This window comes from Lactuca virosa, chromosome 2, assembly GCF_052849685.1.
Source record: "Lactuca virosa cultivar CGN04683 chromosome 2, Lactuca_virosa_CGN04683_v6, whole genome shotgun sequence".
Classification (NCBI taxonomy): domain Eukaryota; kingdom Viridiplantae; phylum Streptophyta; class Magnoliopsida; order Asterales; family Asteraceae; genus Lactuca; species Lactuca virosa.
Window position 1 is genome coordinate 281,429,393 of NC_136427.1, and position 24,304 is coordinate 281,453,696.

A 24,304-nucleotide genomic window follows, 5' to 3' on the forward strand; every position below is an offset into this window, starting at 1 on the left:
ATATATATATATATATATATATATATATATATATATATATATATATATAGACACACATGTCTAATGTATGCATCTTTTACATGGTTGAATCAATGACTTTTAGTTGTTTTAAATTCATTATCTTGCTGGAATAGAAATCACAAGCTCCTTGATCTTTTTCTTGATTTTTATTTCTGGTGTATGCATCTTTTACATGGTTGAATCGGTGAAGTTGTGTGTTCAGTCATGGTACCTAAAACAAGTTAGAAAAAGAGGGAGAAGAACAGTGCACTGAAGGTGCTCGATGAAGTGCCTGAAAGAAAAGCACATCCACGATCCCCTGTTATGAAGCGATTTGGTTACATTTAGCGGTAAATGGTGGTTGACAGTGGTGGAATGATGCTGATTAATGGTGGTGGGACGATGGTGATGATGGTAGTGTGATGATGATGGTGATGAATAATTTGGTGACCTGTTGTAAGAGGCAAAAAAACTAGGTAAATGGCAAAAGTGAACCAATTTTCCGGTTTGTTAGGATATTAACGTACCAAAAAATGGATATGGTATAAATCCGCACATTTAGTGTAAAATTGAGGGCTTTTATGTCAATAACTCTTTAAATACATCTTCAAATCAATCAAGATACAATTTATTAACAAACCAATAAAAACCTTTAACGATTAAGAAATTATATTAATTTGATCATTAAAGTGGTTGGAACTATTACTCAAACATTTTTTTTTATCGTGTTTAGGTATTTGTATAAGCAAACATTTAAAAAAAAATTATTTTAATACCGTATAATTACTAAGCACATCTACCAATATTGATAAATCATTTTAAATAAGCAATCACTAACAACTTCTAAAATCCTGAAACAAATGATGGTCGATAGTGAAAAAGATTTGTAAACAACAATATAAAAATTTACAAACTAGAAGGATTATTTTTACACTCTAGTCATTAGAAAATTTCCAAAAGTGAAAAAACATGAACTAAGAAAATCAAAAATCAAATGGATTATAGATGAACCAAAAAAAAAAAAAAACACCTTACAAATTAGAAGAACAAAATAAACACTATTAAAAATTTAAGAAAACAATATACTTTATCGCTTACAATGAGGTAAAATGGTAAATAACCATATTTAACAAGAGGGTGTTTGACATTGCTTTTAAAATATCTTTTGACTTTTAACTTTTCTAAAAAGTTGAAAAACATCCAAAAGATGTTTTGCTATTGAAAAAGATCTTTTAAAAATGACTTTTGTATTGAAGGAAAAAAAAGTGTTTCAAAAGTCCCAAATCCTATTTTTTTGTGAATTTTGAGACTTTTAACCTGAAAAGTTAACTTTTATGCCAAAAACAAATACAAACACTTTTTAAAAATTTTCTTTTGGAAAAAGTTACTAAACAAAAAATACACCCTTTTAAAAAGTATTTTTTCAAAAAGTCATTTTTCAAAAATAACTTTTAACCTTAAAAAGTTTTCCCAAACAACCCCAAGTCGGGTCATTTTGACACCAAATACTAACTAAATCCGGGATGGTATAATATTTGCGCCGGCAACGTCCTCGACGGTCTCGTCAAAGTTCATGGCCGCCAACACGTCTGCAAACACAACTTTCCTGTTACAACCGTACACCTGTCCATCCCATTTTCTCATCACCAGCTCCTCCGCAAGTCTTACCGCCGCCTTCACTGTCTCCTCCGCGCTATCATGAGCCGAGTGAATGATCCCCTTCGTCACTGCCACTTCCGCCGTGACCTTATCAGCTCTCAGCAAAACATCACGTATTGCTGCCGGAGATCCGATCTTGTTCTTCAACAGCTTCACGAACCAATCAGGCATGACGAGCTTGATATCCATCTCGCTCATGTACAGAAATCCTCTATCCTTCCTCATAAGAACGTAATCGTGAGCCTGCGCGAGAATAAATCCGCCGGCCGCCGCGTGGCCTGAGACGGCGGCAATCGTAGGCATCGGGAGAGAGATTAGGTCTCGAACAAGTAACCTAAGCTTAGTGGACATAAGGATATGCCGATCCGGATCGGACTGAGACCAGGCGAGGTCGTAGCCATTGGAGAAGTATTTGCCGTGTGCGGTGGTGATGAGGGCGGATGGAGTGGTGGTTTCCGATCGGACACGGTGGACTGCGGCGCTGATTGAGTCAAGTAGCGTAGGGTTCAACCGGTGGTCGTCATCGCCGGTGAGGGTAAGGATGTAAATGTTACCGCGTTTCTCTAACGTGCACATCTTTTTATCTGGATAACGCTGATCAGCTCTCTATTGGGTCGAAGTGCAACTTAAATATTTGTATTTTACCCCAATGTTTTAAGTAGCACTCTACAGTGAAGCACCATTTGGTATTCTTTCGGTATTTAGAGGCAGGTGGCTAGTCATATCATCAAACCAAATATTTTCTTTCACATGGTTTGGCTAAATATTAACTTGCAAGTACATTATTCTTAAGAATGTTAACTGTTAGACATTGGTTTTAGAAAGTATCCTGTTTGGCTTAAATTAGGGCTAGGTCAAGGAAGGTAGGCATTTCACCTATTTTTAGATTTTTTGAACTTTAAGGCTATAACTGTTTAATTTACACACTACAATCATTTTATCTTTGGAGTTTTTTTTAATTTGTCATGTTTAACAAACCAAAAAATAGTTTATAAAACACGACGGATCCAACGAAGTTTGACAGCGGGCTCATAGTGGTACCACCGGCTTAGTCGAAAAGGTGCCGCCACATTGCAAGGTTCACGGGATACATAGCTCTTTGGAAAACTCTCTCTCTCTCATTGTTGACTGTTTACCAATAGTCATATTTTTACTTTATTTCTTTTAAATCTTTTTACCTATAATAAAAACTATACTCAATTAAAAGCCCCATGTTCTATCAAATTTAATAACAGTTCTATCAAATTTCATAATAGTTGTCTCTAATTCCATTCCATTTCTCTCCAGTTTTATTTCCACTTTATCCAATTCCATTTTAAATGGATTCTAATGGAAAATCCAAAAAAAAAAAAAAAAAAAAAAAACAGTTCAAACAAAAGAAGCTACCAACACAAAAAAATCGGAAACGATTCTCCATATTTGTCACATTCTATTCTTGATATCCAAATCTCAAACTATCCCTAATATCCACCATATCAACCCCAATATTAACCAACTAATGATGCAACAAGTCTATAACTAGTTTCGGTTTTTTCAAGAAAATGTTAGTTATTATCTGGTCCCCTATTTTTTACAATCCATTTTAGAAACCCGGTTCCAATCCACTCATGAAGCATCACAATTCTATGATGCTCCAAATGAAGAATCTAAAGAATCAAGCGACGAACCCCCAACTCACCCCGACACCGCACAAAATTATACAAAACGTCAAAAATAAAAAAAATTGATTGAAAAGGAAGAAGTGTCATTGGCAATGCATATATCGTCATATCGGAAGATAAGGAGCCCTGGAAATCAAAAAGATCGGAGGCTTTTGGGGGGTGAGTTTTGGAACACTTTAAAATGCAATCGAGAGGTTCAACTCATACAACGCATCAAACAAACTTCAAATGGAAGGACATGCAAAAGAAATTTAACGATTTCAAAAGAAATTTAATGGTATCAAAAGCATCTTCAACCAAAAGATGAATAGTCGTGCGAGTGGAAGACCCGAGGTCGATATTTTAAAGTCAACACGAAGTGACTATCGCAAACTATGTAAAATGAAAGCTTTTATGCAAGTGGCGACTTGAGATATTTTAATTTTTTCACGAGAAATGGTTACTCGTTAAGAAATGCGGTGAGAATCCTCCTCCTACATCCAAAAGAATCAAAACATCTTACTATAACACTTACACAACCTTTTCGGATGCACAATTTCCATCCGATTTCAACATCGATCCGAAGGACAACACAATTTTCTTAACAATTGATATTAATGTTATATGGAAATAAAGTTTTGGTTTGAAACTCACATCGTCATTCTCTTGTTATAGTATAAAACAAATCCATAACTAGCCCCCTTAATTCTCATCTTGAAGGTACTTGTAGAATAAAACAAATCCATAACCAACCCCCATAATTCTCATCACCGTATCTTTTGCTTGTATATCTAATAATGATTACTCACTTTAATAATAGAGCATTTGTACTCAAAGTATTATTAGTTTCACCTATTAAGCTTGACTCCTTTTTAATACCTTGATCATGGTATATAGCCGGAGACACTACATACATGGATCACATTTAGACGAAATATATTCAAAAGTGATATATACTTTTCTTATTTAAAATAAATAAAATTACAACAATAGAGCACTTGCATTCTAGCATTCTTTTTTGCAACAATAAATCCAAATCTAGTGTAATAGAAACGACCGTCAAACACAATCACTTGTAATATCAATATTAAAAAAACAAAAGTGTACGTAGACCTTTCAAAGAGGCTATATAGCTCCCTTACTTTCAAAAATAAAGACCGCGTTTGAAGAAATCGGTTTGTTATTGTTGTTATTGCTATTGTTATTGATATTGTTATTGGTTATTACTATTACTAGGTATTTGTATTGCTATTTCTATTGTTATTGTTATTGTTACAACTATTTATTTTATATTTTTTAAAATGTATAAATACTTTTTAAAATGTTATAAATATGTTGTTAAATATACAAAATATGTTTTTTTTAAATAATATAAAATACATTTTTTTATGTATAAATACATTTTATAAATACCTTTTTAAATGTATAAAAAATGTTATTAAATATACAAAATATTTTTTCATTTGTGGTATCTATAAGTTTTATATATATATATATATATATATATATATATATATATATATATATATATATATACTATTTTATAATGCATAGATAATGGGAATGTGGAGAGTTTTAAGACCCGGTCTTAAAAACAAGGAGATTAATTTTAGGTCATTGATTAAATTTAAATGGCTGTGATTAAAAGATAGTTGTGATCCATATGAACAAATTTGGACCAATCAAAATACTATACATCGTAACCTCATAACTATAAATCACAATGATTTTTAGCCCAATAAATCTCAACAAACACTCTCATCTAAAAAACCCTAAATCCTCTTAAGTAATTCGCTACCTCCATCCCAGGCCGCCGCCATTGTCTGCTACCAACATCACCTCTTTCCCGGCAATGCACCACCACTACCAAGAATCACCATCTAGCTACATCACCTTGAAACTCTCGATAACCTCTTTTTCTCTAAAACCCTTAGATATAAACTATTGAATAACCTTCATCACCACTATCCCATGCATCTCTTGTCTTCCTCTAGATGTTTCTCTCTAGGAAAACCATAGATTTGAAACGACTTTGACTTGCGCCCAAGATGGTACATGTGCATTACCACTTTTTTATCTTCACAATCGTGTTTGTGCAAGCGAAAATTGCATGAGGAACATTGACTTGCTTTTCTGGATCTTGATGTGGATCTATGGTTAGAATACGTTAGATTTTGTTTAATTTTATTTGTAAATAGACATTTTTGTTGTTTGTATCTATAAATCCTGCTAACTAAGAAGTATGAAAAATGACTATGCTCAATACTTTTGCTGTTAATATGTGTTTATGTTACTGACTTTTTGCTCAGTAAAGTTCAATTAGTTATGCAAATATATGTGCAGAACTGGAAATGTTTGTTAAATTATGTATTTCACTTCTTTATGAATATGTAGATTATGTATTGTCTCGGACTTTTTATAAACATTAAAATATTATTATGAGGTTTGAATACAAAAAAAGTGAGACACAGTAAAGATAAAGTCCGTTCAATTTCGTGCACTCAAACATAAAAAGCGATTTTAAATTTCTTATAAAATGAGCATTTGCAAGATACCATAAAAAAGTGTTTTTAATATACTGTAAAAATTGTAAACATCTTCAAATTCAAAATGCTATTAAATTGTTTTAATCCCAAAACAATGAGGTATGGAAATGAAGGCATGTTAAAAGCATGAGAAACGAATTATTCTTGAAAACTGCTAGAAGCGAATTATTCTTGAAAACTGCTATGTACACAGGAAATTATTAATTAGAAGTATTAATGAATAATGACCATCATTTATGATATATATTGTACATTTTTTGGTATATTTTTATTTGTTTTATATTTAATTATAATTAGTATAATAATAACATAAATAAACATTTTTCATTTACTGTTTTTCTTATTCTTCTAATACATATAAAATTTTAAAGGAACTTTCTAATTATGTGAAAAAATAAATAACATATTTTAAATAAAGTTTACAAACATGATAAATAATATATAAATAAAAAATAAAACTTAAATAAGCCTGTTTAAGAAAAAATTTAAAATGAGCTGAAAATAAATGTGGTGATTATAAAATTTACGTGGGTCTATCTTAAAATAATTGGTATTATTAATTAATAAGCAGAAGATGTTGTTTTTATAAAATTAAAGGATAAAAACTTATGTCCCTTAGAATTATCTTAGGTTTTTAAAAGATTTATGAATATCAGAGGGGTGCATTTGATGGCTAGAATATTTAAAAAGTTTGGTAGAAGATAGTCATCACTGGTAGATTACTTAAAAGAAAAATGCAATGAAAAACTATAAAAAATTTATTATTTGAAATAATAGTTTATCTAAATTATATAAACATTGTTTCTTAATAGAAAAAATAGTAATAAAGAAAAAAAGTTTTAAGTTTATATAAAAGTTCTATAAACATTCTATTCTCAATTATATCCATGCTTTTCATAAAAAAAAATTTAAGTTCATGATTTTAAAGGATTGTGAGCAACAAGTTTTTTTTTATTGTTTTTTGGATTGAATATTATGTGTTTGTATATGTTTTATGTATATACTAATTTATTTTTATGTGTTTGTTATTAAAAACTTCATAGAAAAGAGTATATGATAGTCTGCATTTTTAATACCTGTTGTTAATCTTTTTTGTTTTTTTGGCTTTTGAATGATGAATATGATACAAGACTTTTAATGTTTTGTTATTGTCTAGAAATATAATAGTTCAAGAAAAAAATTCATAAAAAAAATTCTGTCATTTTTCTACCATAAACTTTATACTCTAAATATAAGTATTTTTAATTTTTTTTAGATATCCATAAGTTGGAAATAAGACTTTTAATGGTTTATTGTTGTTTGGAAATATGAAAAAAAATAATTTTTTTGGCATTCGTAATTTAAGAGATTAACTTTGTAAAACCAGGTTGTAAAAAAAAACAAACAATGATTAAAAAAAATGATTTAGCGGAAGGCTCACAACAATTGTTTAATGTTGACCCCGAGTTCGAACTCTTTTATACGGCAAATTTAGCTCTCAAAAAGATTTCCCAAAAAAACTTCCCACACATGGGATATAATTGCAAATTGTAAATTTAACATTTTCAAAGATTTAGTTATCTATTTTTAAGTTTATGTAGTTCATTCAAAAATGTTTAGATATGTATATGCTCTAACCGTCGTTATTTTAGAAAAAAGTTCAATATAAATGCTTTAATTAGTTCTATCTAAAAAAAATATTTACATGATTATTTTAATAGTTTGCATTTAATAATATTAATAATAAAAAATACTAAATCAACGCATTTTGCTATTGCCTTCAACGTCTTGTATCAAAAATAGAATTTTAATATAAACATAATATTTAAACAAAAACAGGAACCAATATTTATATATTTTGTATCTATATAAACTATACATGATAATTCTATACAATTATGACACGGGTTCAATGTAAGTGTAGAAATCGATAATAAGCAATCACATATTTTTTTTAAATGACAATTTAAAAGTGGGGATGGAAATCGGTATGGAACCACATTGAACCTCACCCGAATGAAAAGAACCGAAAACCGATTAAAGAGTAAGCACGGAATTGTAAACCGGACCGATTATCACTATTGGGTTCCAAACGGTTTCAATTCAGTTCTACTACAAAGTGTGATATCTAAGAAGGTGTTCGACACCGAAAACGACCCAAATTAGATTGGAACCGAAAGAACTGAAAAAAAAAAAAAAAAATGATGAATTGGAGGAACTGGACTGAATACCACTAATCGGTTCTATGCAACAAGAAACTATTCACCATCCCCTGAATTAACGTTCGCTGCATCGCGCGGGTACCCCACTAGTATATATATATATATATATATATATATATATATATATATATATATATATATATATATAGAGAGAGAGAGAGAAATGATCATTTGAGAACTTATAGTTTTCCGAGAACTCGAAAACTAAAAGTGGAACGTTAGATCAATTCTTTGGACAAATTAGATTGATGATGACATAATTGTAATTATCACTAATCCAAATGGTACATTAGACTTTTTGAAAAGATCACAAGGGCATATTGGACATAAAAAATATCATTTCTAATATTTTATTTAACTAATTATAATTAATTTTAAAGAACCCTCTCTCACACTTTTCTCACGTCTTCTTTCTCTCTTTCCCTCTCATATCTCATCTTCTTCACGCCCCCCTCTCCAGCCGCCGCCTCCATCCGAGTAATCTCTTTGATGTCGATTTCCACCACAATCAACACCACACTGAGGATCGAATTGGACGCACTCACTAAGGTTCGATGGTTAACCTCAATCACCACCGATTTATGCCACAATCACCACCGGTTTCCCCTACAATCACTGTCTACAAACACCACTTCATAGACTGTCACAACACTGGGAATGAAATCGCATGCACGATCTCGAAGTTTGTTTTAGTTCACAACGAACCAGGTACGTTACAATCAAACCGATTTCCAACACCTTTGATTGATTTTTTTTTGTCTCTGCTAACTTCTCAAATTGATTTTCAGACGCTTTCGACCGGTTTCCTGTTGATTTTTTCATATCACGTTGATTGTTGATTTGTGATTTATAAATACGTTCTACGATTGATTATATGAATTGTAGATTTTTTGAAGTTGTAGATTGAAGATAAAGTACATGAAGCTATTGAGTTTGTACCAAAAGTTGTTGAAGTCGCCTGTTGTAGAACGAGGGCGATTACTTGGTTCGAATGTTGGTGATAAGTATGTTGGCCAGACAATTTCATATTTTAAGAATAAAGTTGCTTCACGTGTAATGTAATGTAACGCCCCAAAAATCATAATGTAAAAATTTCATTTTTAATTCAACCATAAACACCATTTATCATTTTCAATCATTTAACAATATATAAGAGTAAAAACAGTTATCAGAGTACAATCCCAAAATCATATAGTTGCGAAAACATGGGTGGATGCGTTGCGTTCAAGTCGGGCCCTTCCCCTTCGAAATGAAAGTACCTGAAACCAAACCATAAACTGTAAGCACAAAGCTTAGTGAGTTCCCAAAAATACCACATACCATACATATCATTGGGCCTAGCCCGCACATTGGGCCCAACCACCATAATGGGCCTAGCCATTCCAATTCAAGGGCCTAGCCCAACATACAAATGCAAGAGTCACAGAGAAAACTAACATCCTACATAACATACATTGGGCCTAGCCCTTCCTGGTCCATGGGCCCAACCCAACATATAAATGGGCATAGCCCATCATACAATGGGCCTAGTCCAACATACCATGCAAGAGTCACAAAGACAACTAGCATAACGGATCCTAGTGGGCCGACATTGGTGCCTTCGACCCACGGGTACAATGAGGAGACTCACCTCAATCCAAGATGACTGAAACACACGCGTTGCTTCTACCAGGATCCTCGCTTTGAACGCAATCAAATTATCCCTAATCAAAATTAAGGTAATTTCCCAAAATCCAAGGTTCAATCCATATCCTGTCTTTCCAATGGGTAAAAGACCATTTTACCCTTCCCATATCTGACCCAACATCTCATGGCCCAACTCCCAAAAGACCCAAGGCCCAAAAGGCCCAAAAAGAGCTTTCCAGGAGTACCCCCGCGTACCAGATTGGTACGCCCCGCGTATTGCCTGCTGCTGCACAAAGTACAACTCACCAACGCTTAAAGACGTGGAATCCTTGCATTACGCTGAGCGTACACATACGTACGCCCAACGTACTCATCAGATGTTCAAAACTTACATTAAGCACTTAATGCTTAAGACCAAAACATCCAAACTCAGATCTAAACTCTAAATAAGGTGTTAATCCATAAAGTTGACAACTTAATTCCTTTACATGTCTTAATAGGACCTAAAACCCGTTTTTATCCATCTAAACCCATAATATGAACACCAATTCTAGCACGATTCATCAAAACCCATCAATATGACATTTTTACGCACCAACAACCTCAGAAATACTAAGATCTAACGTTTTAAGCTCTCGGAGTAGCTCATACTCACAAGAATGACTCTAGGTGTAGCACCCGATTCCTGGTACGTTTTTAAATTTCTTTGAAATGTTACAATTTACTCTGGGACTCGGCAAGTTGGAGGCCCAACTCGTCGAGTAGACTCGACTGTTGGATCGGGGGTTTAAGTGACCTACTTGACGAGTCGGAAGACCGACTCGACGAGTAGGAGCTGTCTGGACAAAACCCTAATGTTTAGGGTTTGCACCCTATTTAAACACTTTATCTCGTCCCAACCCAGCCTCCATCACCCTCCCAACTCAGAGAAACCCTAGATTGAAACCCTAAACCATTTTTGAGTGATTTGAGCTCTTTTGGTGCCTTTTGTGTGTGTGTTTGAAGTTGAAGGAGAAGAAGAGAGCTTAGGAGATCAAGAGGAAGCTAGTATATCCCAAGGTTTTGCTTCATTCTCAGTCCATTCAAGGTAAAAAGCTTGAACCTTGACCATCTATTTCCTAGATCTTGTTTTGGGGCTATTTCTCCGCCTTTTCTAAGCTTTTGAGGAGCTATGTTCAGTTTTGCTTGTATATGTGGGTTGTGCTTCAGATCCGGAACCATTGAGGGTTCCCATGGCATAAATGTGCCAACTTTATGGCCATGGGAGACCCATGCGTCATATAAACCCCATTCTATAGCCTTTTGAGCCAAAAACCCCATGCATGGACATCAAGTTCGTAGCTTTACGTATAAAAGGGACCCTAGGAGGCCAAATCTATGATTGGGATGCATTAAGTCCCACTGAAATCGACTGTGTAGTTTTGGACAAAGAGGGACTCGGCGAGTCACTTAGGTGACTCGACCAGTCGGGACACTTTTTCCCCCAAAATGTCTCCTGGAAATGGTTTTGGTTGAGTGGAAGGAACACTCAACCTAATAGCGGTTTGTTTTGGACCTGGAACTCATGGGACTCGACGAGTGTATGATCAGACTCGGCGAGTCCAAAACAATCTCCCAACTTATGAAGACGGACTCGGCGAGTTCAGGAGGAACTCGGCGAGTCATAGACTGAGCATCTTCTTATGAATGAAGATGAACTCGGCGAGAACGAACTCGGCGAGTCGTTTGAAGATTGTCCGATGTGTTGTTGAAGGCGAACTCGTCGAGCTCTTGCTAGACTCGACGGGTAGGGGCGGGTTTATGACATTTTGTGGTTATGTCGAGTCAACCGGATGTTGACTTTGACCAAAGTTGACTTTGACCATGGAATTGACTTGGACATTGATTGGGTTTGGGTTGACCCTTGTAAGGGTTGCGAGTATGAGTATGAGTTGATAACTTGGAAGAGTTGTCGTGTAGGGATTGAGGAGTCGGGGAGAGTCGATTTCCACATCGAGATCAGTGCAGACACTACGCGGCATAGAGGTGAGTTACCTTCCAGTAGCGGTGGGTCTACGGCCACAATGCCGGTCCACCAGTAGGAATTGTATGTTAGATGACTGTCTCTGTGATATTCATTTAGGTTTGCTACTACCTGATATGTTTATGTGCTAACATGGTATGTTATATGTGATAGTGGTAGTAGGGGGGAGAATAGTCCCCAAGTTCGGTCGTTAGGACCGAAGGGTAGGTCGGGCGCCCCATAATTGCCTGACAGTATGCTATGATATTATATGGTAGTGGTAGAAGGTGAAATAGTCCTCGGGTGTCGGTCGTAAGGACCGACGGGTAAGTCAAGCACCCCAGAACGGCTTGACCTGGGCAGTCAGGCACCCCAGAATTGCCTGACAGTATATGTGTTATATTATTACGTGGTAGCGGTAGGGGGTGAAATAGTCCCCGGTAGTCGGGCGAAATAGACCAACGGGTAAGTCAAGCACCCCATAATGGCTTGACCTGGGTAAGTCAAGCACCCCAGAATGGCTTGACCTGGGTAATTCAAGCACCCCAGAATGGCTTGATCTGGGTAGTCAGGCACTCCAGAATTGTCTGACAGTATGTTATTGTATGGTATGTGGTATGATGGGGGAACTCACTAAGCTTCGTGCTTACAGTTTCAGTTTTGTTTCAGGTACCTCTTCAGTGAAGGGGAAAGAGCCGACGCGGTAGCGGCACATCACACTCACACATGATTTCTGCATTGAGTTTCTGGGATTGTACTCTGATTATTATTATGATTATTATTATTATTATTATTATTATTATTATTATTATTATTATTATTATTATCCGATGATATGTTTTTGAGACACGACATAATGGTTTTATGAATTAATATAATATTTGCAATGTTTGATAAATGATTTTACATAATTACTTAATTAAAAATGAAATTTTTGGTCTCGAAATTTGGGATGTTACACTAGGGACCATAATAAACCCAAAACAATTCCTAGACTAGATCTAACACATAGAGCCACCAAGTTAGAAGTTTTATACCTCCTGGAAGTTGATGAAGATGATTAGAGCTTGGATCCACAAGCATGCTTCTTACAAGATCTCATTCTTCTCTAAACCCCACCAAAAACCACTCCAAGGATTGAAATTCACACAAGAGAGGCTAGGGTTTCAAATTTAGGGTTAGAGGGGATGGAGGCTGAAGATAAGGAGGGTTGGAAATGAGTTAAGGCCTTTAAATAGGGTCCAAGACCCTAAATTAGGGGTTTCACCTGACTGGAGTATGTCCTGCGTACTCCAGGTACGCCCAACGCACTCTAAAGTAATTCGCGATCTTCCCAGCTTGGTACGCCCGGCGTACTCCCTATACGCGCAACACACCTGACTTAGCCCAAATTCCTCCTAACTTTCGAAGGGCATAACTTCTTTGTTCTAACTCCGATTTCGACGATCCTTATATCCACAGAAAGGTAATGAGAAGCTCTACAATATTTTTAACTCTACTTTGCCTTAAAACCTTCCGATCTTAAATCCTAAATTCTAATAAAAGCTCGGAAACATCGCTTTTACCGTTATACCCTTGGGCTCCAAAGCACAACCAAACTCTTGGATCACATAATATATATTACCTACATCCAAATGGTTCTAAACCTCTCTTTCCACAAGGTCCGAAGCCTTATGATAGTTGATCATCGGGTCACGAACTCGAATTATGAAACGATTCGAAACAGGGTGTTACAACTCTCTCCTACTTAAATTAGATTTCATCCTTGAAATCACTCCTTACCACCTTCCTGGAAACCAGACGATCCGACTAATTCCCCTTGAACCCCGCTTCGCCGAAAAGGTTGACTCTTACTCATAGCGATCTTCCAATGCTACCATCGAACCCAACCTTAACAGAACTCATACCCCTAATAGAGAACAAATTATTGATCCAATAACTGACAAACCAGGACCTCACTACTATAATTCCGTGTAACGCCCTGTTTCGAATTGTTTCCTATTTTGGACTAGTGATAAGGGATTGGGTGTTAGCGGGCTTGGGACCCTTGAAGAATTGAGATTCAGACTCATTTGGGGGTGGATAATGTAATTTGGATAATTCAGGTATTCAGTTTGTGTTTTGGAGTCAAAGGGTATTTCGGTAATTTGTCAGCTCGGGCTTTTATGGAAGTTGGAGGTTTGTTGTGGCTTTGTAGATTTGGACAAGAAAGAAGGCAATGGTAGTGTTGATCTTGAAGTCATGCTATTGCCAAAAGTATTTGTAAAGAAACAACTTTAGAAAAAACCCAACTCAATAACCATGGTAACCGGTAAAAACCGATAAAAAAAATATATTGTTGGTATAATAAACAGGTCACATACAAGTTTATGTCCCGTTTGATAGTTGCTGACTGAGAAAGAGTTGATTGAGGTAATAAATTCCAACTGAGTAAGAAATCATGTTGTTTGATTGTACATCTGACTGAATGTGCTGACGGATGAAAAATGACCATTTTACCCTCCTGCTTTATACAATGTTGGACAATGTTGCTGAATAATTATAAAAACATACAAATATTCATACAAAATGTAAATTATACACAAATAATTTAAAGATCCAAATAAAAATTATCATACAAAATGTAATAGGATACATATATTAGCATACAAAATTTAATGTAATAGGATACATATATTAGGATACATATAATAGGATACATATATTAGATACAAATAATAGGATAAATAACGTATTTCTTTATATGTGGGTGTATCCGTTTGTATATATTATATGATCGGCTAATGCATATAATATGATACATATAATAGGATACATAGTTCCTTGTATGTGTATCCGTTTGTAGGGTAATGGCACAATTAGAAGACGTTTGTCCCTTTCTCAGTCAGTCAATTCTCGTCTTCTTACCAAGTTAGACACCCAAAATTGTTTGGCTGACGGTCTGACGTGACTCGTTTAGCCGCAGATCAAACACAATCTTAGTGACCTAAACTACAAAAAATAAATACATCAAGAACCTTTTAAACCAAAACCCAATATTGATTAGATTATAGTAATAATAAACCTTAAACCTTTGTTTTAGACCAAAAAAAGGACTTCACGACTAAACTGTAAAAAACCTCAAAATTAATTGTCTCTTTAGTCATTGCTGGAAATTTTTTACTGGAGTCGATCGACACACTCGGCTTTTTGAAGATATATCTCGCACACTGCGGGGGTGTTTGGGATTACTTTTTAAGCCTAAAAGTTCTTTTGAGGAAACAAAAGCCAAAAGTGAGTTTTAAAAAGTGTTTGGGTAGTATTTTTTGACTTTTGAGTTGATTTAGTTTTAAAAGTCTAAAAGTTACAAAAAGTCATATTTTCTTGACTTTTGAAAACCCATCTTTTTGTATTATTTTGAATTTTTTTTTTACATCTTCCGAATATCTTTATATATTTTTTAGAAAAGTTAAATGGCAAAAGTAAAAGCATTCCCAAACACCCTCTCCGTCCCCAGTCATCTTCTATGATCGCATATTTCTCTTCGATTATTGCAGGTACGTCTCTTTCTATCACTTGAACGTTCGAAATTTTGATAAATGTAATGCCTCTCATTAATATATTATCTTGAACTAATTTGAATTTTCGTCGGTTTTGATCGTCGATTGAAAGCAGTGTTTTGTCGATCGTACCACTAATTTCTAGGTTCTCTCAGAAACATTCGATTTAGACATAGCAGCCGGCTGTATATTTTTGCTTTCTGGAATGGGTTTCTAGATCTAAGCCGCAGATGTAACTTGTTTTATGAGTTAAAACAACTGTGGAGTATATTGCGAATTCGGGAATTACGTGTGATTTAGAGGGTTGAAATTCTAAGTAGTTTTGGGAAGTATTTGATTATGATACGATGCGCCGAATTTTAGGCGAATTAAACTAGTTCAGTTACAAGATTTACACTTTATTTGTCGAACTCAATTTCAATTTAGGGTTTAGAACTTTACAACTCTCTTCTACAAATATGGAGCAACACTAATGGTGCACTTAAGTTATATGCACACAAACACGCACAAGAATGACACTAATCACCCACTCATCAAATTCACTTCAACTTTATGTAGATGGAAAAAGGGAAAGGTCGAAAATGGGCAGTTGATTTCACAAACAATTCATCGACGCCCTCCTCCCGTGACATTCCAGATCCTCCTGGCTTCACTCGTGGTTCTCATGATCAAGAAGATTCCAGTCTGAGTCGCCAACAGAAAGATGCTGAAGCAAACTGGAAGTCTCAAAAAGCATGGGAAGAGGCCCAAGCCCCTTTCAAGCAGCTGCTTATGATGGCGTTTATGATGTGGATGTCTGGAAGCACAGTCCATTTGTTTAGCATTAGCATTACGTTTTCAGCTCTTTGGCAGCCATTAAGTGCTCTTCAAGGAGTTGGGAAGGTTTTTGAACCTTTCAAGGATAACAAAGTAGACCTTCTTGCACCCAAATTGTTATTCATTTCCCTGAATTTAGGAGGTATGTTGCTTGGTGTATGGAAGTTAAACACATTGGGGCTTCTTCCAATTCATGCTTGAAGATTGGGTTTCATCTTTACCACCTGCTTATGAGATCGAATTTTCAAGTGGAGGTATTAATTTGCAATAATACTATTCATTCATGTATCCAGTCTCATCTGAATATTAGTTGTTTTTATTCCGCTGAGTTAGAGCCTAGAGGAGAGGAACTCATTTGTATATTTGGTTGTTATTTTAGCACTTAAAACACCTAAACACAAGTATCTTGAAATACTTGTGTAGTTGTGTTTAATGGTTGGCATTGGGCAAGTTATGTCTCGGCATTGATTTGACAAGTAGTTTGAAGATCAACTTAATAACTCCTTGATAAAAAGAATAAAGAAATGTTATTAATCTTTGCAACTTATTTATAAAATATATAATTTTAAGGGCCAACTGTGGAGAATAGAAACATTCTTTTACTCTTGCTACCGATATGGCAAAAATGTAGTTGCATTTTGCCATTAATAAAAGCATTGTTCTATTATTAGCAAGTATTTTGTTATCATGCTTAAAGAAAACGTATGTGCAGCCTGTTATGAGCTACAGTTCCCGAATTTTAATGTAAAAAGATTTTAAAAAAACTAAACATTGCAGCTTTAAATCTTCATTTGTGACATCTGAATGCCTATCAGGTATAAACTAGTGAGTTATAGACCGTTTTGATGACCAGCCTTCCAAACACTCGCCGATCATGATAATGATAATGCAAGGCCATAACCAAAAAAATGATAATGATGATGAAAGGACATAACCAAAAAATCATTAAGGTTACCTAAATCGTGTTTACACAATTAATTATGGAGCATGACCATGTGCTGCACTGTCTTGTTGTCATATTCAAGAATCAAGGATATCTCTCATTAGTCATTATCATATAGCTTTAAAATTTTCTCTAAATAGTGTTCCAAGACAAAGTTTCCTATACATATATTATAATTATTATCTCAATCGTTTAGATCGATAGCTTTCATCTCATTCGTATGCTAATATATATATATATATATATATATATATATATATATATATATATATATATATATATATATTCCGTCCTTGAATCTTGATTCATTCACCAGCCCATAAGGGTTCTTCTGACTTTGTCAACAACAACATCACGTTTAGCTCGATTGCTGCTTCCTCGACTTTCATCCAAAAGGAACCTATATACTTCCCACTGCCGCCGTGAACTCGAGTGTCTTCCTATCTCCGCCTACACAAATTTTTTTATTTTTATTTTTTATACACAAAATTTAAGCAATTGAATAAAACCTACGTACACAATTGAAGTTCAAACTACTAACCGAAAACACACAGATCCCGAGTGTCTTCAATGCAAGCGTAGCATCATAAAAAACCCGAGGCCTTCCCTTCCCAGATAACTCAACAGGATTAGCAACCATAAGTTCTGTATCAGGCCCACGATTCGTAATAATAACTCTTAATGGATTCAGCATCTCCTCCTTCAGTCTACAACATAATAAAGCCTGGCTATCTTTATCCACAATCTTTTTCCCATCTTCTTTTTGAATAAATAGATCCAAACTCCTGTACCCTTTATCGCTGCTCCAGATTCTCCCATGCACAATCTATATAAAAACAACCAATTCAGTAAAAAAAAATCCCAATTAATTAAATTCGTTAAATTAATTGTAAAGAGAAAGAGTATATACACGGATATTGCAGTCCTTGGAGATCTTGAAAATGTCATACACGAGACCTTTCTGATCAAGACACCGTATTTGAAGCAATGTATGCGTTGGGCTCAATAAATTATCGACTGTTATACTAGCTTCAGATTGTGAAGGATCAACCTCAACATCACATCCTCCGAACAATTCTTCAGCAACTGTTTCTGAAATACAAGAATGTCCTTGTTGAACATCGTACTCTGCTCCGGCTACCTCAAGTTCACACGTGATACAGCATCCTCCCAACACGGCACTAAGGTGTTCACATGTTTCCTCACGTCGTATCTTCGTGTGAAGCAACTCCCTGCATGGAAATTTATTAATTCACCGATATTTCACCTCAAATCATTCATCATTGTAAAGAAGTAGAAGAAGACGACGACGACGATGATTGAGGACTTACATGCCATCTGTAATAAAGAAAAGGTCCAGAACTTTTCCATCTGGGGTTGTTGTCACTTTAACTCTCTGAATTGCTAGGTCAAGATCACACAGGACTTTCGTCACATCTATAATAAAAGTTTTAATTGGGTCAAAATCAGAACATGAAAAGACTAATTTTGAAATCATGTGAATTCGATCTTTACCATGTATCAACCCTTTTCGATCCAGTGAGAAAACTTTCAACAGGTAGAGTGGAGGTGATTTGGAAGAATCAGAATCAGAATCAGAGAGGTGATTGAGATAAAATGTAGGTAAACATGAAGGGCAACAAGATAAAAGCCGATTTTTTAAGCTTTCCCAGTCGACCCTCACCGAGCTTGGGCGTGGGACTACCCATAAGACTACGTAACACCATCTTCCATCAGTCGAGAAATCTAATGATCAAAACGCGTATTTTTAACAATTCAATATCATAAAACCAATTATAGTTTGTTCATAAGCAAGTGGAAGCATTTCAACACAATCAAGCATCCATGATATGAATGATCCATTTTAACTAAAATTGACAGAACAAGAAGTTAAATCTTAGCAGCGACAATTTGGGAGAAAGAAAGTAAATTTATATTCTGACCTCCACGGGTAACATAGAGTCCGAATTCAAGTACAATCCGTAACAGGTCACATCCCAGCCCCGCCTTGTCGGGGCAGTTCACCGTCACCACCGACGAGTCGCCAGTAGTCTTACTTCTCTCGATCAACACCACGTCTTCCCAGGACATCCCCATCCGCTTTCTCTATTTATCCGATTTAGCTCCTCCCCTCCGGCGACTAAAATGCGTCGGTCATGGCCGGAGACGGTGTAATTCCGGGTGGTTTTGTTGATGAAAACTTCACATCATGTCCCCTCCTTCAACTTTATCCCAATCCATATGATAATTGATATGTGTGGCATTCGGTAGAAAACGAATCGGGGTATTTGTGGTGTGGTAGAGTGTTGAACCTAGGTCGTATGATTTCCACGTCAGCTTCATGGTACATGACACGTGTCAATGTTCCGTATAAGTATGTGAGAGGTGGTACAAATCTGAAAATCGGTTAGTTGCGTTGCGGTGTTCAGCGGGAAGCCTTCTCTTCTTCTATTATCCCGTAATAAATTAAAATCGTTTCTTTTTTCAATTCGAATCATAGAAGAATATTCATTTTTTTTATTGGAAATTATAATTATATACACCAATTTTTGTTACTAGTGTGTGTTTGGGTTTGTTTTTTTTTTTAAATATCTTACTTTACTTATTTATTAGATTTTCAGAAAACTAATAATTTTATTAGCTAATAAGTAAAAAAAATTAACTATTGCGTAAGTATATTTTAAATTGATTTGTTGGCATGTTTTGAAATGAAGGTTTTCAAAAATAAAGAAATCTTAACTTTTAAATGTTTTTGGCTTTTTAAACTGAAAAAAAAACTAAACTACCACTCTCGTTTTCCCCCATCCTCTCTTTCTATGCCACTTTTAATTATTTTATAAATATAAATCTTTTTCCCATCATAAAAATTAATTCAAATATTTTTAAAAAAATTCTTTTGCTACCACCGTAAACCAATAAACATTTTTGTCCAAAATCACATTTGAAGTTCAAAAACCAAACACCTCCTTAATAATCATCATAATAATATCATATAAAATCAATTAGGTGTTGGTGATTTTAGTGTTATCAACATATTTTGGTGTAATTATTATTAATAATGAGATAGGCCGATCTTCATTTACTAACCGAGCTTGGAGGTGTGGAGTGCACACTCGGTGTGATAAATGTTAACTTGGAAATACGGGGGTCCGGGGGTAGCCTTCCTGGGTGTAGGGTTCCAAAGGGCTGCAACCTCTTGGCGGGGTCTAGGGGCAACGCCCCCTAGCGGGGTCCAAGGGACTCTGCCCCTGGCGGTGGTTTCGCTGACCGGTTGCTCTCATATCTACCATTAGATTGCTAATTGACTTAACAACAATTCATAATTTGGTGATTCACCAAATGGATGTTAAAACAACATTCTTAAATGGTGATTTAGAGGAAGAGGTGTATATGAACCAACCTGAGGGTTTTATTATGCCTGGAAATGAGTATAAGGTGTGGAAGTTGGTTAAATCATTGCATGGGCTAAAGCAAGCACCAAAACAGTGGCATCAAAATTTTGATGATGTTATCTTGTCTCATGTTTTCAAGTTGAATCAATTAGACAAGTGTGTATATAGCAAGTTTGATGAGTCTGGCAAAGGAGTGGTTGTATGCTTGTATGTAGATGATATGCTAATCTTTGGTACTGATCAAAGGCAAGTTGACATGACGAAAGAGTTTTTATCATCTCAGTTCTCCATGAAGGATATGAGGGAAACAGAAGTAATTCTTGGAATAAGAATCAAGCGTGAACATCAAGGAATCTCAATTTGACAGTCTCATTACATTAAGAAAGTGATTAAGAAGCTTAATTGTTCTGATTGTTCTCCTATGAGTATACATTTTGATCCAAGTATGAAACTTATGCCAAATACTGGTGAAGCAGTTTCACAACTTGAATATTCAAAAGTCATTGGGTGTTTGATGTATGTTATGACCAACACAAGCTCTGATATTGCATTTGTTGTAGGAAAGCTAAGTAAGTTTACTAGCAATCCTAGTACTCACCACTAGCAAGCAGTAAGGAGGGTATTGAAGTATTTTAAGAAAATCATGGACTTTGGTTTAACTTATGTTGGGTTTCCTTCAGTTATTAAAGTATATTCATATGCTAGTTGGATTACTAATGTTAAGGACCACTCTTTTACAAGTGGTTGGGTGTTTCTTCTTGGTGGAGGTGTCATTTCATGGGCTTCTAAGAAACAAACATGCATCACAATTCAACTATGGAATCTAAATTTGTAGCCCTTGCAGCTGCAGGAAAAGAAGCAGAATGGTTAAGGAATTTGATCTATGAAATTCCTTTGTGGCCAAAGCCTATATCACTTATCTCTATATACTATGATAGTGTTGTCACCTTGGCAAAAGCATATAGTCAAGTGTATATGGAAAATCGTGACATTTGGGTGTTAGGCACAACATGGTACGTGAGCTCATTACGCATGATACCATTTATGTTGAGTTTGTTCGATCTCAACAAAACTTAGCTGATCACTTGATGAAGGGTTTAGTTTGAAACTTGGTAAAAAAATTCGGTTATAGGGATGGGATTAAGGTCCACTTGATATCTCTATGGGTGAGATACCTAATTCCCTTCTAATACAATGTTAGAAGGTGAATTCAAAGTGGAAAGCTTGCTTATGGAGATTGAAGCACATTTTGATTTACATCCCAATATATGTGCTTATAACCTATATTGTTAAAGTAGGTTAATTAAGTTCTTAATAGTTCTTTTGAAAAAGTGCATTAACAGGTGCATGATATAGAATGACTACTTATGTGAGTGTGAAGTGTTATCGCTTCAGAAAGCTTGGGATAGGCTTTTATGCACTCATGAATGGATTGGACACATGGTTATAACAGTGTCAAGTATGAAACATTAGATATTATGTTTAACTTATGTGTATAGTATCTTCAGTTACTCAAATGAGTTGAAGGGTTTAATCCTTAGGACACCCTGATTCTCGAGTATTTGACATGTATATTATACTAATGTGAAATTTAATCTTCAAGATATTTTCATTTATACATAAGCTTGATTTTGTGTTTGCCTTTAGTTAATTAAGTATTATACTAAAATAGGGGAGGAATGTTAGTGATTTTAGTGTTATCAACATATTTTGGTGTAATTATAATTAATAATGAGATAGGACGAGCTCCATTTACTAACCGAGCTTGGAGGTGCAGGGTGCACACTCGGTGTGATAAATGTGAACTCGGGAATACGGGGATTCGGGGGAAACACCCCTGGGTGCAGGGTTCCTGTAACATCCGGATTCCCAGGTATGTTGTTTTAAGAAATTATTTTGAGGTTCATTGATCTACTCGACGAGTTGGTGCTATAACTCGCCGAGTAGGGACGGGATGGCCACGTGAGTTTAATGATCTACTCGACGAGTCCGGGAGTAGACTCACTGAGTAGGCGCTTGGAGTGGAAACCCTAAATCCCCGGGTTTGAGACCTATTTAAAGGTCCTTATGGCCTTCATTTGCGGCCACACATACCCTTGAGAGGCACCTTTCGAACCAGAGAGCATAGAGAGAGAGAGAGCTAATTTCTTCACCTTAGAGCATTCTTGCAAGGAAGAAGGAGGGAATTCATGAAAGGCTGATTTGAGGGGCTCAGATCTTCTACCATTTCACTCAAAGTTGCTGCTTAAGGTATGAATCCATGCCCATTTTCGTATGAATAGTAGAACTCATGAATCTAGGGTTTCTTTTTCCCCTTTTTAGACGAGTTATGGAGTATGTGAGGTCCCTTGAGGCATAGGCATCAGATCTGGACCTTGAGAGGTCCAGAGAGTCCCAATCATCCAACTTTATGCAGTCCCATAAGAGTTTTGAGTCTAAGTTGTCATTATAAGGGTTATTTTGTCAAATAGAGCTTGATGTGTGGTGCATGCACATAAAGATTGAACCTTTACGTGACTTTTGGGTGCTAGAAGGCCAGATCTATAAGTTAGAGAAACAGATCTGACCTCATAAGGTCAAATGAGTATTTCCATGGAGGAAACTCGCCGAGTCCATGAGAAGACTCGACGAGTCGGATCGGGTTGCCCCGCGATTCGTGACCAGTGGTAACCCGTCAAGCTGGGAGGTTAACTCGACGAGCCTAAGGGGAGGGGCCTTAGAAGGATTATGAGGGTACGCATGAACTCGCCGAGTCACGCGAGTGCACTCGGCAAGTTTGGTCAAAATTGGACCGTTGACTGGAGTTGACTTCAGTTGACCTTAGGGTTTGGTCAAACTGATTAAGAGGGGTCAGGGAGGGGTAGAATGGTCTTCTACCCATTCTCTAGAGATGAGGATGTAAAGAGAGTATTGATTAGAATTATTATCATTGTGCTAGGCGGGGGCTAGATCGAGGATATCGAGCACGAGAGTTTACTAGACATCTTATGAGGTGAGTCTTCTCACTATACATTACCTAGAGTGGTATCTATGTGCAGACCGGAAGGTCTTATGTGTTACGTGTTTACTTGAGATTATGTGCATTATGATTTATGTATGCTGTGTGATATTCAGACCGGACTGGAGGGTCCAATGATTCAGACCGGACCGGAGGGTCCAACGATTTAGATCGGACCAGAGGGTCCAACGAGCTAGACCGGACTGGAGGGTCCAACGAGCTACGGGACTGGAGGGTCCCGCTGAGACACATTGACCAGAGGGTCTTACCGAGTTATATAGGCTCGAGTGGCTTATGTGCTGTATGTGGTATTTTGGAGAACTCACTAAGCATTTATGCTTACCGTGTTATGTGATATGTGTTTCAGGTACTACCGAGGATCGCGGGAAGGCGCCGACATGATTTGTACACACTGGCAGAGGATTATGTTTTTGAGATTCTGGGGTATGTTTTATTGTGATGACATTGGATACACATGAGATTTTCAAAATATTATGTGAGTTTTATTGTGTTTGAAAAATGAAAAATTATTTTAAAAATTACGTCGTTACAAGTTGGTATCAGAGCCTTAGTTTGAGGGATTCGGGTACACCTTCAGGCGTATCTGAACTCAAATTGAGGATTTGAGAGATTTTTTCAAAAAGAAACGATTTTTCTAAAAAGAGAAAGAGATTTCAGGAAAAGCGGAAAGGAGTAGTGTGTACGATCAGCCAGCGCCCGAACGGTGATTTCCCAAAATACCCTTACATTATGTGTTATGAGATATTATGAGATATGCTATGCATGCTAGAGTAGGCTAGGTATTCATATTTAGGACCAGAGAGGCCTGATTTGTGATGCCTTAGCCTAGGAGATTACTGCTACTATGAGTTACTTCGAGAGTGAGTAAGTAGTAGAGAGGAGCATATGAGAGGTCTACTGGAGGGTAGCCTGTGTTTAGCA

General features: G+C 36.0%; 3 protein-coding genes across 3 annotated transcripts; 1 reads left to right on the forward strand and 2 right to left on the reverse strand.

Annotated features, from left to right (window-relative positions):
* Positions 1–1,038: 1,038 nt before the first annotated feature.
* On the reverse strand, positions 1,039–2,355 carry ECI1 (delta(3), delta(2)-enoyl CoA isomerase 1). The gene has a single exon (XM_079080716.1). The coding sequence runs from the start codon at positions 2,233–2,235 to the stop codon at positions 1,513–1,515; it is 723 nt and encodes a 240-aa protein (XP_078936842.1). The 5' UTR covers positions 2,236–2,355; the 3' UTR covers positions 1,039–1,512.
* A 12,745-nt stretch (positions 2,356–15,100) lies between these two features.
* On the forward strand, positions 15,101–16,462 carry LOC145161223 (uncharacterized). The gene is made up of 2 exons (XM_079080717.1): positions 15,101–15,210; positions 15,772–16,462. Exon 2 carries the CDS (start codon positions 15,772–15,774, stop codon positions 16,228–16,230), a length of 459 nt encoding a protein of 152 aa, XP_078936843.1. The 5' UTR covers positions 15,101–15,210; the 3' UTR covers positions 16,231–16,462.
* Positions 16,463–17,224: 762 nt separating this feature from the next.
* On the reverse strand, positions 17,225–19,249 carry LOC145161224 (ACT domain-containing protein ACR9-like). Its single transcript, XM_079080718.1, has 6 exons — positions 18,916–19,249; positions 18,488–18,718; positions 18,304–18,409; positions 17,883–18,204; positions 17,514–17,798; positions 17,225–17,422 (listed from the first exon to the last, which is right to left on the reverse strand). The coding sequence occupies exons 1-6, from the start codon at positions 19,067–19,069 to the stop codon at positions 17,282–17,284; spliced, it is 1,239 nt and encodes a 412-aa protein (XP_078936844.1). The 5' UTR covers positions 19,070–19,249; the 3' UTR covers positions 17,225–17,281.
* Between the last annotated feature and the right edge of the window lie 5,055 nt (positions 19,250–24,304).